Source organism: Castor canadensis, chromosome 4, assembly GCF_047511655.1.
Source record: "Castor canadensis chromosome 4, mCasCan1.hap1v2, whole genome shotgun sequence".
Lineage (NCBI taxonomy): Eukaryota > Metazoa > Chordata > Mammalia > Rodentia > Castoridae > Castor > Castor canadensis.
In genome coordinates, this window is record NC_133389.1 from 15424094 (window position 1) to 15447983 (window position 23890).

The window sequence follows — 23890 nt, forward strand, 5'->3', positions numbered from 1 at the left end:
AGACAGGCTGATGAGTGCTGAAACACAAGGGCAAAACTGAACAGAAGAAAGCACTAACAGAAATAAGAGAAAAAAAAACTGGTAAAGCTTTCTGGAAGAGGTGATACTTCCGTTGAGCCTTAAAACAGGTGTGATTTTAGTGGGCAGTGAGAAAAGATGGATATTTAAAAAGAGTACAAATGAGCAGACACTGGGGCAGAGGGTCCTGGGAAATTCTAAGCCTTCAAGCAGCTAGAGCTTCAGAGACCAAAAGACAAAACTTTTAAGTTTTTAACAGGGAATTAACAATCAAATTTGTCCCTGTGATAGTCCTGGGCAGGACAGAGTGAGAACTATAACCTGAGCAAAGAGCAGGAATTTGCAGCCAAACAATCTGTGCATGAAACAAGGCCTAACTGAACAATGGGATGGCCAAAATGGAACAAAAATACATCCCTGTCTAGCGTGGGCTGGCCTTTAGGTGGCTGAAAATGCAGAAGATGACAGAGATGAGTAAGACTAAGGGGCTGTGAAGGTCAACACAGGAACAGGTGACTCAGGAGGAAGGCAGACTAGATTGTCATAGCTCTCTAATCTGTAAGCAAGCTCCACCAAGGAAGTGAAGGACCATGTCTCAGAGCAAGTCTCAGAGATTCTTAAGACTTTGCCTGGTCCTCAGTCTGCCTTGTTATGTCAGCTCTTATACATTACTCTTTAAAATTGCAGTGCAAAATTAACTACAAATGTCAAATCTTTCATAATTGTATGTCACTATCCCTTAACTTTTAACTAAATTCACTAACTTTTAACTATGAGGGGACATGACAAAACAAGAAAGTCAAGCAAAAAAAAAACAAAACAAAACAGATTTCCACAGAGGACTAGAGGATGCTTACTGAGACTGTGAAGAGAGTCTGACGATATGGTCCGGAAAAAGCTGTGTACTTTCTGACTCTGCAGAAAAGCTTGGGATGACGTTGAAAATAGCTGCCTGCACATAAAAAGGAAGAGAATTGTTAATTTCAGGTACATGCATCTACAGTATCTCACTTTAGATTATAAAGAAGCCTTAAGTGGCTGTTTCATTCAACTACAGAAAAACTTTTTTTTTTCCTAAAGGAAAGAATATTATTTTCTAATGTATTTTCTACAGGAAGGAGCAAGTAAAATTTAACAAACTCATTTACAGGATCCAAACATATTTTTAATGGTAAGGTTTCAATTCTAGCAAAAAAAATGCATTATTTTAGACTTTTCCCTAAGTGGCCCAATAGCTGCCTTTCTGCTCAGAGAGAACTGTAATGCCCTTTCTCTTCCCACACTCTGACTATAAGAGGTTGAGAAGTTTGGGATGCTAAGAGTCCTGGAAACTTGGAACATAGCTAGAGACATAGTTAACATATATTATACAAGAATTACTATATCCTAAGTCAAGATGACTTCATGATCCACGTTGACTCTTTATCATGCCCTGGTGAACAACTCTAACTACCCATCGCTGATAAAAGCTCACTTTCACTGGATTAAAAAAGTGTCTGTCAGTCTTCTCCACTCTAAAGCTACTACTCTTTTTTTCCTTTATAATTAATGACCATTATTTTGTGGGAAGTTGTGGAAAGGGACTTTGATAGTATCAGTATCTTATTCTTCAAATATTCGATCAATTCATTATTTATTTCAACACGCACTCAGGGTTTTCTGCTTTATTGAATTTTACTACTGTTAAATTGTTTTGATATTTTATCTCCCCAGATCTGACTACCAGGAGCCCCTTCAAGCTGGCTCTACTCCTTGTGACAAATCTGTTAGCATTCTTGGAGGACTTCCTTGCATTCTGGCACAACAGGCTCATCTTGTATATTTCAACTGAAATCTGCTTGTCTTCCAAGAAGCCCAAATTCCCTTTAGTGGAGAATGTAGAAGTCTATCCTGATTACTCCTGAAGTACTGCTGCTTCCAGACTCTTTCAATGAACAGAGCTGGGAAGCACGTGTGTGCACACACACATACACACAACCATATTTGTTTCTTGATCTATATGTACTGAATATCATGAGTTTAATAACTTCAATTCCAGTCAGACACTCCAGAATTCGTTCTGGTTTTCCACGTTAATTCCTTTCTCCAGAAAAAATTCAAGCTGGTTCTCAATATCCTTAACATATTTACATATTTATTCAAATCCCCTGTAGCAAACTATCTCCCACTGTTATCACTACTCCCTTCCAACCCCTATGCAGGCACCCTCCTGACTCCACTTGGGTTCCAGCAGCCTGCTGCATCTGTGGCTGATGAACACATTGTGCTTGGCCTCCTCCAGGTAGACCACGAGTCACTTCTAGCCCCTCTTAGGCTCCTTCTCCAGCCCACAGGGGCACATCCTCCTCTCCTGATGCTGTTGTATAACTTGCCCCATGTCCTGGGAGGTAGGGGACAGGAGGGAAAAATGACCCAAACAATGTATGCACACATGAATAAATGAATTTAAAAATTTTCAATTATTAGAGCTTTAGAGTTTATTAATAGCTGATAAATAAATCTGGTTTTCCTAATTCTGTTCCCAAAATACTTTTACACACTCTAAGATATTTATTCTTCAGTTCATTAGACAGTTATGTTAAAACTCCATGTATATGCACACATTCTAGAAGACAGGCAGAACTGTGTGGTTTCAAGTCTTGAGTAGTTGAGTGAGTACTTTTTAATGTTAACATGTTTTTCTTGGCTTCTCATTCCATCAATCTACCATTCTTCCAGGATCACATCTCCTGCTTCAACCTCGCAAGTAACTAGGGACTACATCATACCTGCCTTCCAAACTAATTTCTTCCCACATGGCTACTGAGTTATACCCAAAGTCTAGGAATGACTTTCTAATTTGAAAGGAGGGATGGAAACACAAAAGCAAAGATTAAAAGACATAACATTTTAAAATTCCATTTTAAAAACATAGTTAACTAAAAATATTAATTCATTTAATATTAATATCAATTAATACTTCACTTAAAAAGGTAAGAAAAACACAAAAATCTAAAAAGATAAAATTGGTAAGGAACACAGGATTTTACAAAATACTCACATAGACATTTCACTAAATGATAAAAATGGAGACTGTGAGTTAAGCATTCACCTATCAAATTAGTCAATATTCTTCAAGATGCTCAAAGCCAGCCAGGCTGTGTTAACTAAGTCAAACACTCTGAGTGCATACTGCCCCTTACAAAAGCTTTACAGAAGAAAACCAGGGTCAAGATCTCTTTCAGGCAATAGTAAATCAATTTCAAAGAATCTCTCCTCAGCAATTAACCATAATCTGGGAAATGTTTTAGACACAAAAATGATCAAAGCTTTATTTTTAGGAAAAAAACAACGGAATTAACTGTATTTCCCCCAAACAGAAAAACAAAAAGGATTACAGCCAAATGCAATGTATTTTATAGTCACTCAAAATGCTTCTGAAATATAAAATGCTTATGATTTGAGAAAGAGCAAATGAAACTACAGATCTAATATTACAGACTAAAAGGAAAAATTAAAATTTTAATAATTATTTGAATGAGTAATTTTTTATTTCTTTTCTGTATTTCCCCATGTTCTTTACTGAGTATTTGTTAAGATTTTTCATGGAAGCCCCATATTAATCAGAATAGAGTCATTCTATATCAAACACTGAATTAAATAAATACTGAATAAACTTTATGAAATTTTACCTCTCCATTGTGTTGTGTGTCTACTACTGGTCAGCCATGTGACCTCAGCTAAATTAAAGGCTTTTGTCTGACTCTGAGACAGGGTAATACTCATGGCTGGCTGCGGTCAAATCACATAACGAAGCCAGTGCGGACAGGATGACACACCATGCACCAACCCGCTGGTCCGTAAGGGTCACAATCCCTCTGCTTCGCACTGTCATCTAGATTCTCATGACTACCCCTGGCCAGCCCACCAGGTTCATGCAGCCAGATACCTTTGCAAATAGCACAGCTGTGAACTCCTTCCTAACTCACTTCTGGATGTGGTGCTGAGTGCTCACCAGCTGCTGAAGCCTTGCTAATCTGTGTGTGCTCTGGGAACCACCAGCACCTCCTGGAGCTTGCTAGAATCACACAATCTCTAGCCAATCCTGGTAGTGTGGAATAAAGACCCACATTTTACAAAATCCCAGGAAATACATATGCCGATTAATGTGAGAGCACACAGGAACTCAGGAATTCAATTATTCTGCACCTTTGCCCTACTGCTCATTTAGTCTTATCCCCGCAGTGCTCTTTGTTCTATTCCCATTCCTTCTTTCTCTAAACCTTTCCCCTGTGCCCTCATAGACTCTCTAAATATTCAGATTCTTCAGTGACCAGACCACGTACCTCATTGTGATTAAACTCTGGGCTCCAGCTTTCCTCACAGCTGTTCAGGTTGAAGGTGCCCATCTCTTCACCCACTCCTAACACACATGTGCCTGCATTCCCTTAAGCCCCCCCCCATTCAGCCTTTCTTTTCCCTAATTTGTTTCATGCACCACCTTTTAGGTCAATCTTCCATATGCACATTCAATTTTGGAACCAGCCCCACTGTCTCCTCTACCCTAAATCTTACATTACTTGGTAACCAGGGCTATCTTTATAGGGGGCCATCTGACACTGAGCTCTTTGTTCAGCTGCCTTCACCTAGTGACTTCCTCTATCTCCTATTCCATTCTAGTCATTTACTTCCATAGTCACACTCTGAATCTTGTTATATAATGATTATACTCTCCCCACCTCCCAGATTTCTGCTTGTCTCCACTGAGGCGCAAACCTGCCTTCCTTTTTCTTAGCCGCACCCATCCCAAGAACAGTTCACCTCTCAGGAATGGGAGGGCCATCACATGAAGTAACACATATCTCTGTGTTTTCTTCCCCCAGGGAAGTCTGCTTCTGGTTCAGAAGGCAGACCAGAGGAACCTTCCCTTATGCCTGAACCTAAGCCATAAAGGCCCAGCACTGCTTTTACTATTTATTTATTAGTAACTACAAATTTCCAGTAAAACAGCATTTGACTTACTGGCCATTATTTCTTAACTTTTCTACCTCTTAAAGAGAAGACCTCAGAAAGGAGTGAAGGGGATGACTGCCAAAACCACATTCCAATTTCCAGCCTCACAAGCAACTGTTCCACTTTAAGACCCACTGCTTGGACATCTCAGACTCTAACCCCAACTTGACTCTTTCTGCTTTACTAATTGAATACTCCCTTGAAAACTGTTCTCTAGGCATGGTGCATTCTACTGCTGCAGATCACCTATTTCACAGTTAGCTCTCACTGTCCACCACTTGTTCAAAACTAAATATTCTTCCTAAATTCCCTTGCTTCATTGTACTATTGTCACATCCAAGACAGCCTCCACCCAGGACAAAGCCAACCATCTGTTTTCTTTATACTTAGACTAGAACAACTAGAAAAAAAAATTTTAAATGCACAAAACAGAGCAAGTCAATACCAAAATAATGTACTGATGTCCAGGTGCATGCCATATCTTGTCCAGCTTAATAGGTTTCCTTCATTGGGTTGTTCTCAATGTACGTACACACGGTTTTAAGTCCCTCTACTCTCAATCATCTGATCCTCCACCCTCAATCTCCTTCTTCTTATGCAAACCTCTTACTTTAGAAAACATATAAGCCACTAGGGAAAACATCTCTCAAGTTCCTGTCACAATACAAGAAAATTTGCCTATAGCCACACCTACCCTGCTTTCATAGGGACCTTGTGCCACTGATCACCCTGCTTACCTGTATCTTCAATCTCTTCCTCTGCAGGCACATGGGAGGTCCTTGGAGCGGATCCTATGTGCCTCTAGCATCATATTTAACTCTTACCTCACCTATATCTATTTTTTGAAATAGCTCAACAATCCCATGAGAACGAAAATATGAACCTTAACCAGCACTGGGCTCAGGAGAGCAAATAGCAGAGAGTAAGTGCTTGAAAAGGGTTGCTTCCCTTCACTTCCCATCAGCCTGATCTTACTTGACAACTTCAAACATCTCCCAAGTTGAGTTAAATATTTTATAGAGAAAATAAAAGGGTTTGCTCAATATTTTCACATTTTAGAAGCAACTAAATTTTATGTTAAGAGAACAGAAAAGCACAATGATAAAATGAATTTGGTATTTTTTACTGTGAAGCTAGGCCTAACTACCAGCATAAGGATAAAAGGTCCATTTTATAAAGTTCTCCAGAGAGAGAATCTCTTGTGATCTTCCTAACAAGCCTGTCCTAACTATCCACAGCCTTCTGTCAGATGTCATAATTTGCATCAGGTAGACTGTTACCTTAGGATGGGCTCCAGATCAGGGTGTCGCCGCTCCTCTCTTTTTAAGGAACCCTGATTCAGGGCTCTTAAGATGGTCTTGTCAAAAGTCTCTGAAGACAACTCCTTTGGAAGCTAGAAAAGAAAAACATAATGTCCAATGTTCAGTTCCTCCTTTACTGGCAAATACATTACACAGCAGATGTACAAAATAAAGAAAAATGCCTCCTGCTCATTATCCAAAAGCTGCTCTTTTTCCAAACCTTCCCCACATAGGCTCCCCCACACTGAAGTGGTTTCCTCTAGGAAACACAATGTCTCCTTCTAGACACACTGTGGGGCTTCCCTGACGAGATGTATGGGAACACCACAGTATTTAACATGCTTCCGGGGCACACTTGCATGGAGCTCACACTCATGTCACAGTACAATGACACCCACACCAAAGTTCAAGTTCAACCGAACATTCTGCATAGCACAGCTGGTATTATTTTTATCCTAGAATAGTATTATGAAAGGTGTATCTCTGCCTCCATAGTTACCATTTTTGTGCCTCCTGTTTTACACTTTAATCTCAGGCAATGTCAGACTACTAATGCTGTGCATCACATAAAAGATCAAATTATGAAAGTTGGGTGAAGCCAACTTTCACAATCTTATTATGTCTCACAAAAGTAAGACAATGCAGTGGAGGTGCCCTAGAACCAGTGTGCTACACACCATTAAAAAAAAAAATCCCTGGGCCAAGAAATTTTAAAATTAAAACAAAAACTTGCCATTTTATTTAACTTGTTTACTTTTCACAAATCCAAATAAACTGAATTTTTGCAAAGCTAACTTTTTCAAAAATTCAGTTTTAAATCTGACTTTTGTCATTAATTTCTGAATTACTGGCACTTTCATTAAAATTAAATTAATACATTATCTTAGGAGCCATAAGAATATGAAAATCTACAAACTGACTTACATACTGAACTTTGAACAATCCACAGTAAATCTCTTTTGAAAAATAAGCATTATTGAGTCAACTACTAAGAAATGCAACAGCTAACAAAGGTAGCATAAAGCATTACTAATTTTAGGCATAGTGAACTATTGTGTCAAGATGCTCTATAATGATGAAGCTCCTCTGGTTCACTAATTAGCCTGGTAAAACCAAAGGCTCTGATGGTACACCCACTGTGGAAATTATGTCCTCTGATTAGTAACAGGAAGAAAACAAGTTTTGGATAGACATATTTTACCAAAAAAAAAAAAGCCAAAAAAAAAAATCACTATTAATTTCAAGATTTCTAGTTTATAATTAAAACTTTAATACAGATTTATGACTTATGGTATCATCAATTTTAGACATGATTTCTATAGAATATCTGTACAGAAACAAAGAAAACTAGCTTTAGTGGAGAAGCCTACTTTAGTTACTGAATCACTGATGGTTGTTCTAGACACTGAAGGCAATAGGACATAAATTTCTACCAGTTCAATGATACCGCTCACATTACTGGGCAGGGTATCGATATGTAATCATTGGTAATTGCAATTGACTTATTTTCAAGTGGTTTTTACCTTCAATTTCCAGATCCTATTTGTAGCCCTAAAGGAAGCATATTTTCTAATACTATAGCTCCAAATCACATCTTTTATGTTTTAGTCCCTTGTTTAGAGTTTTCTTGCTTCACCCCTCCTATCTCCATTTTAGTATATCCAGCCTTTAAAAGCACTAAAGCCTAAGGCACAGTCATTTATAAAACAATTTAGTTTTCTCAATACCTCTTGTTCATTCAGTCAGTCAAGAAACATTCAAACTTCTACTCTGTTCCAGCTACTGTTTCAGGCACTGTGGATACAGCAGTGAAGAAGAAACAAAAACCCTGCCAGCAGGGAGCCGACATTGTAGTGATAAGAGGAAGAATAAAACTGGGGAAGGGACCAGGATGTGGAAGACAGAAGATGCTATTTCCATGGGAAAAAGAGGATTTGTAGCCCTGACCTCAAACTCCTATTTCCTCATTATAGAAAACTGGAAGTGCAGTTCAATAGCATCAGCACAAGTTCAAGGGTGTTCGTCTATACAGGTTGTCAAAAAGACAGCTTTTGCTCTTGACTTTTTGTAAATGATGTTAAAAAGGAAAGTAAAAAGGGAAAAAAGCTGTAAATGTGAAGACTATTTTAAAACAGGCAATTTATTTCTAGAAACACATGTTGCAGATTATTTCATGTAACTAAGAGGAATTTATATTTATTTTAGAAAAATACTATATCCAAATGTTGGGTAAGCAGGGAAATCAACATGATTCTGAAGAATGAGTTCCTTATTTGGGGCCGTAAGCATTTAGTATTTAGAAAAATTGTGTGGCAGAAAAAATATAATCTGTTAAGACAAACAATAACCAAAGCTTAGGGAAGGAAACCCAGTAAAAGAGAGGAAATACATCCCAGAAACCACGCTACAGGCAGGGGTGGATTATGTGTTCTCTCACTGAACTGTAGAAGATGGACAAACAGGCAGCAACTCCAAATGCAATCTGGAATCTTGTTACTTGGCCTTGACAGGTGATAGTTTTGGACTCCCCCTCAAAGACTTTTCAGTCTTATCTCTACATCCCCTGCATCTCACTCCCTAGCATTAGAGCTATGTTATAGAAAAGATAACAGAAGACAGATGAGAAATAAGAGCATATGGTTCCCTAAACCAAATGATGGCCATTCATGTTTACTTGCCCTTACACTTTGATACTGAGAAACAAGAGTGTTAGAAATATACTATCTCCCAAAAAGAAACTTAAAGAAGAGACTTTAAATGTACATGTGGAGGTGAGATGGGGCAGACCTTCTTAAGCTTCCTCAAATCATCAGAATGCCAGCCAAGAGCTCTCTTTTCCAATGGGGTGCTACCTCACCAAGATGTGGCCAACCACAGCCACTCTGCTATTACTATGACTGAGTCCAGGAGATGGAAGCCAGTGCTCACAAGCTTGTGCCTTCTGCCAGTGTCTTCTTACTCATCAAGCTGTCTGGAGCTGATAGGTCATAACAGGGACATGATCTTTGGTGACTTGAAATGAATAAAACTCCCCCCTCATCTTTACATGCACAGAGGTCACTAACTTTAGTGTGCAAAGGAGTCCTCAGCCCTTAACAGAGAGAGCTTTGTTTAAAATAAATCACAGAAAAATGGAGCTACTTAGCTCATTCCTGGGTGTTACTTCCTTCAGAGAGACCAACAAGAAATCCAGCTGAACGCTTGGACAATTTATCAAACTATGTGCACCTCATAGAACCAGCTTCTAATGTTCTGATCAAAGTCCTCTGAATTGGTTAAAAAAAAAGTCTCTTGTAGATTTAAGTAACACACACACACAAATATGAACAACATACTTATGATGGCAAGCAAACAACTTAAAAACTAGCAATGGCCTGCAAGTTTCATATGTTACAGGTTCAGTAACTACACTTTTGTTCAAAACTTGGTAACTAATAGCTTTATCTCCCTATTAATAATAAACTCGAAAATATTAGCTTACTGAGAAGTAGTAACTTATTGACCATTTAAGCTCATTCCTTCTAGTATTTATTTATACCCATATGCTTTGCAATGAAAGCTAATCAGTTGTTTTTATTAAGAGAAATAGGCAAGGGTTTCAACAAATGATCTTAGGTATCTTTCACCTCTGAAAATCTGTATGAGACATTTCTATTATCTTCTTAATTCCCAATAGTTTTAAGATTCTATCATATGGGGGGCTAGGGAGGGTGGGCTGGAACTCAAAGGAAGAAGAAATGGAGAAATTAATTCAAGAAATGGAGGATTTAAAGGAAGCTGGGGGGGGGGTGAAGAGAGATGAATGATTGTTAAGTATCACAGGAAAACAAGGATCATCTCATTTTGCAGACACACTCTCAGGAAAAGTACTCTTGCAAACGGCCACCAACAATGTACACCTTTGTAAGGAAAGAGGAATAAGATTCCCATTTTTTAAAAATGTGGAAGCCCTTCATCATTTCCATATGTTGCTAAAATAAGGTAAAAAAACAAAAACAAAACCCTTTATGTTTCAGCAATATGTTTTCTATAGCTCATATTCATTCAAAATTTGGAGATGGTCTTTACGCATGTTTTTTATGTTCTCAGTGTTTGACATTGAGGTTTTTGGATTTTTCATATTATGTAAAAATCATTTGAACAAACAAAATATCTATAATTTTACCTTCAGTAGAAATTCCTGTAGTTCTTGGTGGGTTTTTGTTACTGTTGTGACTGTAAGATCAGACCAATTTACCTGATTTAAAAAAAACACACATATTATATGGTTATTGTTTAGGCAGGAACAGGCTAGTAAAAAAGCCATATGTAAAACAAAGGCCTTACTTAAATTTTATTAAGACTAACCATTAGAACTATAAAGTTTATCTAGCATTGTTGTATTTCTAGTTACTCCTTTTAAATTGTACATTGAAAAAGCAGTCATAAAATGTGACCATATTATAGTAATTTTTCAGAAAGATCATAGTTTTGATAATGTTATAGTACTCTAAAATGACACTCTTGACAGTGTATATCCATGCCCCCCCTCCCCCAAAAGACAAAAAAGTTTTGTCTCTAGAAACTTATTAAATATACAAGAGAAACAGTGAGAGTATACTGCTCCTCTTTGGAAGCACCATACCATTTCATATTCTGAGATTGATAGCTTTGAAGAGATTTCATCTTTATCTCAGATCTTTGAAATCCTAGTAAGATGCTTAGTACAAGTATGAATACCTCCATCTCCAGATGGAGAAACTAAAAGCTGAATAAGGTTAACTTACTATGGTATGACCTTAAGGAAGCATAAAAGCCAGTTCTACCTGCTAGATACCTCTGATTTAGTGGACTTGCTACTGAATAATCATGTAAGCTAAATAAATACTTGAGCTAAGCTAAAATGTAGTCCTTACCAACTAATCACACTGTAATTATAATCAAATACTTCAAAAATAAATACACAATTTTATCCAGCAACTCTTTTTATTGACTGGCACATTTCTTCAATGACTTTTAAATGATCGAATGTTCATTGAGCAGCTACTTGTGTCAGGGGACACAGGAATGGACAAGACAATGAAGTCTCCAAGGGCTGTGTTCAGTACAGTGTCAAAGAGAGAGAAAACCCCAATCATCAATGATCAGTGCTTCAAAGACAGTGACTAGGGCATGGAACAAGAGTAGATGGGGTGTCAAGAAGGCCCTCTGAGGAGGAAGGATATGAACTGGATATTTAACTGTGCCTTGCTCCAGGGGAAGGGGACAGTGAGGTCTTAAGGAACAAGCTGTGAGCTCCAGCAACAAAAGGAGAGGCCAGAAAGCCTGGCAAGGTCAAAGAAAGCAAAATATACCACAACTGAGACCCTTGGGAGATTAGGAATTAAACCCTGAAAATCAAGGCTATCTCTCCCTCAGAACAGAAGCCAGAGTATTGAAATTAATTCAGTAAATGTACTGAACAAGTCAGACATGGTTGGAAGCACAGAATGAAAATGCCTGCTCTCACAGGATGGAGGTCTATTTTAAGGGTCTGTGACAGAGAGATGACAGTAGGCCTTGGAAGGAGGAAACATTCTGTCAGAGGGTCAGAAATGACTCCAGAAAAGAGGTAAAACTGGTCAACAATGCCTTTGACTAAGAACTGAAGCGAACTGGCAGAGAAATGTTGCCTCAAACCATGTGGCTTCAGGGTCTATAGTCCAACCTTCAGAAAAAGGACTTGACAGGGAAGCCCCAGCAGGAAGCAGCCAGGAAGATGTGGCAAGGAATCCATGTCATAGTCATCAGGTATAAAGGATAAATACTGCAAAGTATTATCCCGGTGGTAACAGAATCAGAGCTGGGCTCTACAGTTAATCAGACAGTTGACAGAGAGCAATTACAGATAAGAAGACAAAGCAACAAAGCAACAAAGCATGGACTAAAATTGGTGTAGAGAAAGTACAGGAAAATGTCAGGAAATACAATGCCAACAAAGACAAGACCTGTGGTCTTGATTTTACAAATATCGATGAAAGTGTATGCTTTTACTCTTAAAGCTGTATCTTAGGACTTAATCCCTAAATCTACGGCTCTTATTTCTTTTTAATAATATGATACAACTTAAAAAAACAAAAACAAAACTTCACATGCCAGCCACTGGCATCTCATGCCTGTAGTCCTAGCTACTTGGGAGGCTGAGATTGGGAATATCATGGTTTGAAGCCAGCCTGGGTAAATATTTTGCAAGACCCTATCTCCAAAATAACCAGAGCAAATGGTCTGGAGATATGACTCAAATGATAGAGCGCCTGCTTTGTAAGCACAAAGTCCTTAGTTTAAACCTCAGTCAAGCCAAAATAATAATAATAGAAAAAAGATAAAAAAAACTTGGCAAACCATGTAGTGTTATTCTTAAAGCAGTTCATTCTTAAAGCCCTTCATTATAAACATACACATATACATATATAGTTTTTCCCCTTGAATTAGCAGACCTGGCATAAGCTCTTCCAAAGATCAAGATCATGTAATGTGGTACATGAGAGATCTTTTGCGGGTGAGAATAGCTTACTTTGAAAGTGTATTCCCAATATTTGTCAGCCCTTTTTCTCTGTACTCCTTTCAACATTATCTTCTCGATGTGTACAGCTGAAAGACAAAACAAAATGCTGACTTGTGCTACCGAGATTAGACATATACTTCTGTCACTTAAAGTAATCCTGTAATTTGACAAATGCTTAGTAAGTAAGCTATTTACTTGACCTTTCCTACTGGTCTTAAATCAGGAAATACAACAAACTGAAGCATATTACTATGCCATTCATATACAAAGTAGTCTTTTGTATATGCATTCAACATGCTGAGTGCCTGAGGAGTATGAAACACTTTGCTAACACCAAAGATTTAAAAAAAAGACAAATAATAAAAGCTGCTTGCATGGAAGACAGAGATTTTCTAAAGGATAATCTTGTAAACTGCTATCCAGATTACCATAAATACAGCATGTTAGGATCAACTAGATATGATTCATTCAATTATTTATACATGATAGGTATAAACTAGAAACTATCTAGGTTTTATCTTTACCTAAAAAACTACTCAAGAATAATATAACATGACACAAACATTGCATGCACATATGAATAAACAAAACAAAAAAAGAAGAGATGACATAAGACAAAGACAAAAAAAGAATATAACAAGCTGACAAAATTCTTATCTAACTGGTAAATTTAATTTTTCTCAAGTATGATCCTTAATATCATACAACAGTATACAAACTGAACATTATAATGAACTGTAAAGATTCACTGTAGCAAAATTTATTTTATTACAGACATAAAGTAGGAGACCTAAGAGACATTAAACTTACTCTGAATTCAACTAGATACTCAGTTTATTCATAATGTAAGCAAATATACACCCCCCCCCAACTACTAATGTCACACCTCCTTTGGTAATAGTGTCTACTTTAGCAAATAAATCAAACTGAAAAAAAAAAAAGCCAATCTACTGACTGTAAGAAAAGGACTTAAGAAGAACAGACTGGTGATCAGGACATAAACAGAAGAAGAGAGTACTTACTCAATAGAGTCTGCGGTTTCCAAAAGGTGTTATATTAAATTACTTAAAGGGTGATGCTATTAAATAAACTTACTGAACTAAAATGTGTTCAGAAACAAAGCAGCTCTACCTCTGCAAATCACTGGGCTTCAGTGGTGGGGAAATCTTGGGGTTTTTTCTCGGAGGGGGAGGGGTACGGGGCAGAGCATATCCCAGTTCAGCTTAGCAGAAAGTCATTTCAGGACATGGAACAATGGTTGTAGCTTCAGCCTGGATTTCAAGTTAAAATCTATTATCTACCAGCATCAAGATAAGACATGAGAATATGTGGGAAGGAATGACTAATGAGAGTACCTTAATCCTCATAAATGAAAACTAAATAGCATGTATTACATATTTTTTTAAAGTTAGGAATGTAAGAAAAAGTAACTATAGAACTTACAGTTAAGTGTTAGCATTTTTATATAGTTCTTGTATTTTTCTAAAGTATTTTAATTAAACAAAAGAACCTTCATTATAAAACCAAACTCTGATTTTGGCTATTCATATGTTTGATAAGCTAAACTGAAGTAATCTATGATTAAATCAGTTTAGTTGGAGCAACAGGAATACTGTGATTGTCTTGAACAGAAGTGGTAATTATATAAATGGCTTTTATCACTAAACATTCATACCTATTTTTCCTCTAAGGAAAAACTATATCACACAAAAAGGATCATTACTGAGACTAAATGGAGACATACTTTGCGAATTCAAAGTTGTTATAACCCAGTAAGAGGTTACCCTATCCTTAGCTCTTCTAGAGCCTAAATGGTAGGGTACATTTTCTGTTTCAATTTTTCTCCCATGACAGGCTAATGAACTCCCCAAATGCAAGGAGAGAGGATGATCTGAGCTGATTTCTTTAGAGATGGCAAAGTCCTTTCATTTTTCTATCCCAATCCTCTTAAACACAGCTTACTGCAGGAAAAATAACTTGTAGGCAATTAATTCACTCTCTTACAGTGAACTTTCGTAAAATTTATTTATTCAGAACATAGTACATTCTATAGGTAAAGTGCTACACTAAATACTTTGTGGCTAGGATAACGTCTTTGTCCTACAAAAGGACACAACCAGTTTTAAGATACAGTCAAAAAGACAAGTGTCTATGGACAGAAAAGATAAGTGTGTGCTAGGACAAGACAGGGTTGTAGGGAAGGGAGAAGCTCAGAATGCAGATGGCAGAACTGGGATCACTAGCTTCTGAGCACAACCTAGGACCAGTAAAGCTTCTGTAAAAAGGAGAGTGTAGAGTCAATCACTGTGAACCGTACCCTGCTTTAAGTCCACAACAAATACAGCGTACCTTCTCGCTGAGCTCTGTGAGGAGCCACAGTAAGTCCATCCTGAGGTATTGTGGCTTGTTCTACTAAACCAGTCTCATTACTTTGCATATAATCACCATGACCAGAGTCATTCTAGAGAAAAAAGAAGAGTATACATTAATCTATACCACAAGGTAAGAAAGCCCGCAAACATAAACCAGAGTAAAGTCTTAGAGTTCTAATATTCATTTTAATAGCAGTTTTTTAGAGATCAAGTGAGTGATTACATACTAAGACCACATAGTGTCACAACCACAAGTAAAAGGAGACCTATCAATGTTTATATTCATTTAACAGTAATAGTCTATCAATTTTTCACATTTCCAGCTGTCTTGGAACAAGAAAAAACTTGTATGTTGCTATTCAGAGTTGCTAAATGATGTCAGTTCTATACCACAGTAAACTAGAGTCAAAGTGACATATATAATAAATGGTATACCTTATGCTAATCCCCCAAAGATAAGCGTACTGGTACTTTTTCCATTAATCGTTTCTTAAGTTTCACTCATTACTTGGCTTTATTGACAATCTAACAGGACACTGTCTTAGGAAAAAGTTTTACAAGGTTATCATCAACACACATCAAATCTTTCTAAACAAGAATGTATATGGACAGTGAGTATACTATTAAAGGCAAGATATTTAATAGCAACCGGAAACTCTAAACCTAATTGACTTTACTTATCCAGTCATTAGTGAACTATAGTTTTATACCTTGGAAATCAGCTATTTGGAGTAATAAAGAGCTTGCCAATCTTACAGCTTTCCAGAATTAAAGCAGTGCCATGCTACATGTTGTTATCGTAACACATTGATTAAGTCAAAAAAAAAAAAGAAAATAGCTCTATATTAGTTTTCTATCACAACTTATAACTTATTCCCCTCTTCCCACTCAGAACCTCACACACTCATTCAATTTCAAGAACCAATCACAATTCTATAAACCCACAGCTAATAACATACTTCAATTTTAATTTGTATAAAGAAATGACATGATTAGAGGACGTTAAATTTCCTGGGGATTCATTTAAGATGTTTTGCTCTGGTGTTTAAATCACACATTCTAGTCTGATGATGAGTATGGGTGCACTCACTTGTGGGGATAAAGCGCTACAGCAGATTCCCACAGGCACTTCAGACTTAGTGTCTGTCTTCTAGAAACTCAAGGAAATAGACAATTTACAAAGAACTACTAAAGAAGGAGAGCACAGATTTCTTCAGTAAACTCTGAAACATTTAGTCTAATGGCATTTACCAACTAACGACATGACTCATTTTAAAAATGTGAGTATGAGGCTGGGCACAGTGGTCAACCCTGCAATCCAGGACTTGAAAGGCTGAGGCAGAAGGATCATAAATTTGAAGACAATTTCCGCACCCTCCCCCCAAAAGTGTATATGAATTCTTTTAACAATAACCAAATTACATATATCCCAATCCAGGTCATATAATCTTTCCTTACAAAGTACTAAGACCACATTTGCCTAAGAGAGATTCTGCTTCTCAAAATTTTAACACTATTCTTAGTACTTCAAATATCAGCAGGAAAACAGAGCTGGGGGTGTAGCTCAGTGGTAGAGCACCTCTTTAACATGCCAGAGGTCCTGGGTTCCAACCCCAGCACAACAACTTCCCCAAAAATGCTAAAATAAAAGTGATATAATCCTTTCAAATAGGTATGTTAGTTGAAAGAAGCTTATGGAATAGCTTTAATAATTTGTTTTTTGTTTTTTTTTTTGGCAGCTCTGGGCCTTGTACTTGCTAGACAGGCACACTACCACTTGAGCCATGTGTCCAAGTCCTTTTTTGCTTTAGTTACTTTTCAGGTAGGGTCTTAGTTTTTGCCTTAGAATGGCCTCAGACCATCACCTTCTTACCCATAATCCCCCTCAGAGATGGGATTACAGGCATGTGCCACTTCTGGTTTATTGATTTAGATGGGGGAATCTCACTGAAGTTGCTGCCCAGGGTAGTCCTGAACACCAGTCTCCCAATCTCTGCCTCCCAGGTAGCTGGGATTATAGGCATGAACCATCATATCCAGGAAAAATTTTTTACAGTGGACTATTTTTCTACATTCTGAAATGTGACTTGCAAATTAAAAATTACACTTTTGAATATAAATGCAAAAGTATGCAAAAATAAGTTTCATTAGGGAAATGCAAATTAAAACCACAATGAGGTATCACTTTACACCCATTAAGATGGTTATTATCTTAAATAGAAATCAAGTGGTGTTGATGAAGATGTGGTATACTCAGTGCCACTGAACTGTACACTCAAAAAGGGATAACAAGACAAATTTTGTTATGTATATTTAGCATAATAAATTAACCATATTGCTTCCACAAATATTATTATATTGAAGGAATCATGAGAAAGTAGTTTGCTTCACAATCAAAGTCACAGTTTTCAAGTCTGAAGTTAACTTTAAGAACACAATTTGCTGGGCATGGTGGCACATGACTGTAACTCCAGCTACTCAGGAAGTTGAAGCAAGACAATCCCAAGCTCGCTCAAGGCCAGCCTGGGAAACTTAGTAAGATCCTGTCTCAAAATAAAGTAAAAAAGGACTGGGAATGTTAATTCAGTGGTACAGTGCTAGCTAGCCTATTATGCATGGGACACTGGGTTCAGTTCCTAGTACTGAGGGGTAAAGAAAGAAAGAAAAAAAAAAAGACACAATTTATCCTGTTTAATAAGCTAAAGAGAAAAATACTTGGGTTTCTATCCAAGGGCCTAAGTTTTTCAACCCATGAAATATCTACCAATTGCTCCCTTTTGTCCTCAAGTCTCAGTAGGTACATATACCATTCAGATCAAATTTAGAAGCTATTTATAAAATTCATATAGGTTACAGGGATCAGCTCCCAAAATGAGTGGCTGTCAGTAATGCTCTCTCTTTTTACATGACATTCAATACGAAGAAGGGTGCCACAAAATCTGAGAACTACTAAGTTGATGGAATTGTATAGAGAATTATACCTACTTTCTCAGTTAAGTTCAGATTCCCATCTTTACAGAAAAGGGAAGAAGCCAACAAGAATTTAAGAATTATTTATTGCCTTTTATTTAACCAAGAAGATGTAGAGAAAAGGTATAAATTGGTCTAATCTCTACTTAATACAATAGGACAACTCAACCCAAAGATAATGCCTTGAGAATCACCCCAGAGCATCTAATAAAAGACAAGTTCTGGAGTGAGAAGAAATATGCTTGGTAATGCATTAAAATTGCACTGGAACAACAAAATTGACACGGCAGTTTAGAGAAGACCAATGAATCAATAGCTCAGAAGCAGCATGAAACGGTGTATTAGGTGATTCAGCCAGGGGAGTGTGGCTTAACTAGCCACCTTAAAGTTTGGGCAAATGCACACTAGCCATTGAATGGGGAGTGGAAATATAATTTACTGAGTCTGCATATACTCTGCCATCACAGCCTACAGATCAGACATGGCCATGACAACTATGCAAGTCCCCAGCATCACAGCTGAGAACTAACCATGGTTAGCTAAGCTAAGCAGAACTGGAATAAGATGGGGCAAGAAAAAAATCACACACAGACACATTCTGTATATTATGGAACTCTATGCATTTATTACTAATTAAAATTTTTAATTGTTGGTATCATTATCTTTAGGGAGGATCTCAACTTCTAGGTTGCACCATTAAGACTTAGCAAAATAATGATGATAAAGAAGCCTCCTAGGGAGAAGGGAAGTGGACAGTGGAGAAGTGAGGGCAGCAGTTTTTACTCAAGTATTGGCCTTGATATTCTCCTTGTAAAACTCTCCATGATTCTGTTCCTTCAACCCAAATAGTGCCATCTATTATTGACAGGTGGATTAGTAAAAAATACAGATTGTACTAAACCTCAAAAAGGACAAAAAGACAGGATCCAGAGAGGGGCACTTTTCCCTTCTGCTCTCCCCATAGAAAAGAAAAACTCTCTCACCAGAGGAATAAAGTTTAACCAGGAACTACTAGACCCCTGGGCCACTAATCTTTAAATCCCCATACCAGAATGATTTGGATGAGGTGTCAAGAATGTACCCATGAATTTGAGTGCACATCAGTCTTTCTATCTGCCTTCACCTTCACAACCTCACACCAAGCAATAGGAGAATGATGAGGCCAAAGTGTTCTTTGCAGGAAGAGAGCTGGGCTCAGGTATGATAGCCCAGGTACCTTTTAGCTTCTGTAGCAGAGTCACAGCCTTCACCCTCACTGTAGAAACATCCTTGGGAGCACATCTAAGTTTAAGCTTACGGAATTTAAAAAGGACTGTTGACAATAAGTAACATATAGTGTTGGTAAGTATTTATAGTATTGGATAACACTGCATTAGAATTGGCATTTAATGGCACCTGACAAAACAGGCACTTTCCCCCAAGCTAACCAAATCAACTCCCCAAACCAACAAAACTACTCAATTCACTATGTTATTGGGGAATGTCTTTGTACGCAGAATGGCCTCTTTCCCAAGGAAGTGCTCCTTTGGATGCATGCAACCACACTGTCCTCTCTAGGACCTCTAGAACAAAAATCAATTATACTGTGGGAAACTATCCCAATTTAGGCAGTCTTAACAAGAAGCATAAAAATTCCCCAACACATACTTTATAGACTGCTCATTTCAGTGACCAACATAAGTTTTAATCTTTCTAACCACAAGCAAAGTACTATCTCTGCCCATATCTCATTCCTACCACCTTTCATACAAATCATATACTGGAAATCAAACACTGAGCAAGGCTCCGTACAGTCACCTACACAAGCAATAATAAAACAGTTTGTAATTTATGACTTCTCCATCCTGTCAAAACATCAGTCAGGTTTATACCAATTTATGCACCCCACACATAAAAGGGTAATGAAGGAGTACAAATGACCTTCTTTTTAAAGAGTATTTAACAAGCACGACTATTCAGCATTCACCAATCGAAGACTCATTGCAGATCTGTACTGCTGCATGCTTTTTAATTAAAGAAACAATTCCTTTCATTATTTCTGAAACAATTGAAACTATACTATGTAGCACCAAATAGTTTTATAAAGTACCTAGGTAAGTATAATTCAAAATAACACAAAAAAAATCACTGCCTAATTCACTTAAGTCTTAAAGGAATTTATAATATTGGTATTTTTGCATTATATTTGAAAAGTCTATGCGTAAGAAATTATGACTGAGCATTGATGATATATGCAATGCTCACCACAAAAAAAAAAAAAAGAAAAGAAAAGAAACATGATGCCTAGCCCCTGAGTTGCTTAAAAATCTAGTAGGGAAGATCAACTTTAAAATAATACTAAGAATTACAGAGGTACTAGAACTCCACAGACTATCTGTGCTACTGGAATTCAGAGCTGGCAAAGAATCTTGCAAGACTGCCATAGGGACAATTAATAAAGAACACACAAGAAGTGATGGCACGAACCCAGTCTTGAATGAAAGGCATGTGAAGAGTAAATACATGGGACTTTGAGTCAAAGATCTATTGGAGGCCAGGGTCTAACAGTCACTGAAAGAAAATGCAGTATGATTAAATACTGATTTAGGAAGATGTGCTTCATAGCAGTATCCAAAAGATAAAACGGGGGACAGGCTGAAAGCAAGGAAATCAGAGGACTACTATATATGCCGAAGCATAAAGTCTTCAAAGAGAATGGGGAAAGCAAGGATGACAAAAGCACACAGTCAGGTTATACATACAGACAGATGAGGTAAGAGTAAGGATTAGTGTGATCGAGCAAATCAAATTAAATTTAATCTGAAGTACAGATTAAATTTAAAGTGACAGCTGACCTTTAGAGAGACATGTATCATAACCTCACACATACAAATATTTTCACTGGCTCCCATAAAACCTGTTGACAATCTATTCCTTTAATCTGATCTTCAAGGCCCCCCAGTAATCCAACCCCTATTATCTCTTCAACAGTCTATATTGCTGTTCATCTGTCATAACCAAACTGTCCTAATCACTTTGAATAATACACATAGCTCACTCTTTTACCCAGAATTTTCAAATATTGTATCACATTCACCTTCAAAACAGTTACAGAAATTAGATGAGAATGACAGCCTATACCATACTGGTTACTCTGAAGCTTGGAAAGTGACCTTTTCAAAACCTAAATCTGATCTCAAATAAACTCCTTCTTGAATAAGCATCAAATGAGTCAAGATATGTAAAAGGGAACTAAAAGTCAAATATTCCCTGGAGTATAGAAAGGAAAGGAAATGGACTACCAAGGGCCCAGGGCTCTATTACCTGAAACATAAACACCCGATGAGGCATTTCCCTTCTACAAGGACTGTTTACATAGACATAAACCAAAGCAAGTTACTGGATGAACAAGGCTTTTGTGACAAAGAATTCTCTGTAAAGTAAAAGAATTCTATGTTTCATATAGTCTTCCTTAATGAAAAATAGAGTCAATAATCTTAAAACCCAGTATGCTTAGAGCAGGCCTCTTTGCTTCTGCTTTTCTTAAAAAAAAAAATAAATAAATAAAAAATAAAGTTAGCTTAACATTTCTCAAAGAAAACATCACAATAAAATTACCCAATTTAATAGCTTTTATAAAAGATATAAAAACGCTCCATAAAAATGTAGCCAGGTGTCCATCCTAGCTGAGTAGGTGGGAGGATTGTGGCTGGAGGCCAGCAATGGCAAAAGTACAAAAAAACTCCATCTCAACCAATGGCGGGACCATTGGTAGCATGGGCCTGTCATCCCTAGCTATCTCCAGCTACTAGAGAAGTACAAATAGAAGGACTGTGGTCCAGGCTGGTGGGGCATAAAGCAGACCCTATCTCAAAAATAATTAATCCATAAAAGGCTGGGAGGTGTGGCTCAAGTGGTAGAGTACCTTCCTTTTAAGCATGAGGCCCTCTGTTCAACCCCCAGTACTGCCAAAAATAATAATAAAAAATGTATTCCAGTCTGTGCTCTCTGAACTAATGACAATTACATAATTTAATATATACACACACACACATTTCTTTGAGACAGGGTCTCACCCTGTAGCCCAGGCTGGCCTCAAATTTTTGATTGTTCTGTGTCATCTTACTGAAATTACAGGCAGACACCCTCATACACAACTCAAAGTAGATTTAAATTATAGGCTAAAATTAAAACCACGCTAAGATTCCACCTCACCCCTGTTAGAATAGCCATCATCAGCAACACCACAAACAACAGGTGTTGGCGAGGATGCGGGGAAAAAGGAACCCTCTTACACTGTTGGTGGGAATGTAGACTAGTACTACCACTCTGGAAAAAAATTTGGAGGCTACTTAAAAAGCTGGACATCGATCTACCATTTGATCCAGCAATATCACTCTTGGGGATATACCCAAAAGACTGTTACTCCAGAGGCACCTGCACATCCATGTTTATTGCGGCACTATTCACAATAGCCAAGTTATGGGAACAGCCAAGATGCCCCAGCACTGACGAATGGATTAAGAGAATGTGGTATCTATACACAATGGAATTTTATGCAGCCATGAAGAAGAACGAAATGTTATCATTCGCTGGTAAATGGATGGAATTGGAGAACATCATTCTGAGTGAGGTTAGCCTGGCTCAAAAGACCAAAAATCGTACGTTCTCCCTCATATGCGGACGTTAGATCAAGGGCAAACACAACAAGGGGATTGGACTATGAGCACATGATAAAAGCGAGAGCACACAAGGAAGGGGTGAGGATAGGTAAGACACCTAAAAAACTAGCTAGCATTTGTTGCCCTTAACGCAGAGAAACTAAAGCAGATACCTTAAAGCAACTGAGGCCAATAGGAAAAGGGGAACAGGTACTAGAGAAAAGGTTAGATCAAGAAGAATTAACCTAGAAGGTAACACCCACGCACAGGAAATCAATGTGAGTCAACTCCCTGTATAGCTATCCTTATCTCAACCAGCAAAAACCCTTGTTCCTTCCTATTATTGCTTATACTCTCTCTACAACAAAATTAGAAATAAGGGCAAAATAGTTTCTGCTGGGTATTGAGGGGGGTGGAGCGGGAAGGGGCGGAGTGGGTGGTAAGGGAGGGGGTGGGGGCAGGGGGGAGAAATGAACCAAGCCTTGTATGCACATATGAATAATAAAAGAAAAATGAAAAAAAAAAGAACAGAAAAATAAAAAAATAAATAAATAAATAAATTATAGGCTAATTTCCTACTTAAATGCAAACACTGGGTAAGATTTAGGTAGATTATAGCTATATGGGAATTAATAATAATTCCATTTCAAAATATGTATTTTCTCCTTTTCTATCCCCAAATACAATAGTGGGAGAGCACGTATTTTAATGACTTGTGAATCAGAAAATTTCTTCTTTTGGTTTTCAAAAGATTTTTACAATGTAAGTGTTAAGAAAAATAACTGCTTCAAATAAACATGTCTCAAGCACTAGCTTTTTAATTACCTACCCTTCTTGAACACCAATCTACCTAGAGGTGTGGCAAAAAAGAACAATATACAAAATACTCCACATTATGGACTTCAAGGAGAAAAACAAAAATGTAAAAAATTATATATAAAACTCCCCAAACCCCCACATTCCTGAAAACAAGATGTGGTCGTACTGGAAAACAAAGCTGCACTAGGTCCTATTCTCACAGAGAATTTAAGTTCAAAATTGTATGTGAATCACTTTGTAACTTATTTCATTAAT

The 23890-nt window shown here is 37.4% G+C and overlaps 1 protein-coding gene across 5 annotated transcripts in view; it reads right to left on the reverse strand.

The window, feature by feature from the left end:
• The window catches only part of Zcchc2 (zinc finger CCHC-type containing 2), a 50136-nt gene that overhangs the window by 20554 nt on the left and 5692 nt on the right, over positions 1-23890 (reverse strand). For all 5 annotated transcript variants that reach the window (XM_074069678.1, XM_020176610.2, XM_074069677.1 and 2 more), the window contains exons 2-6: positions 15184-15295; positions 12844-12920; positions 10477-10548; positions 6291-6403; positions 876-970 (exon numbers count right to left, since the gene is read on the reverse strand). In XM_074069678.1, the coding sequence (XP_073925779.1) occupies positions 876-970; positions 6291-6403; positions 10477-10548; positions 12844-12920; positions 15184-15295 (469 nt within the window). The remainder of the gene's footprint in view (positions 1-875; positions 971-6290; positions 6404-10476; positions 10549-12843; positions 12921-15183; positions 15296-23890) is intronic.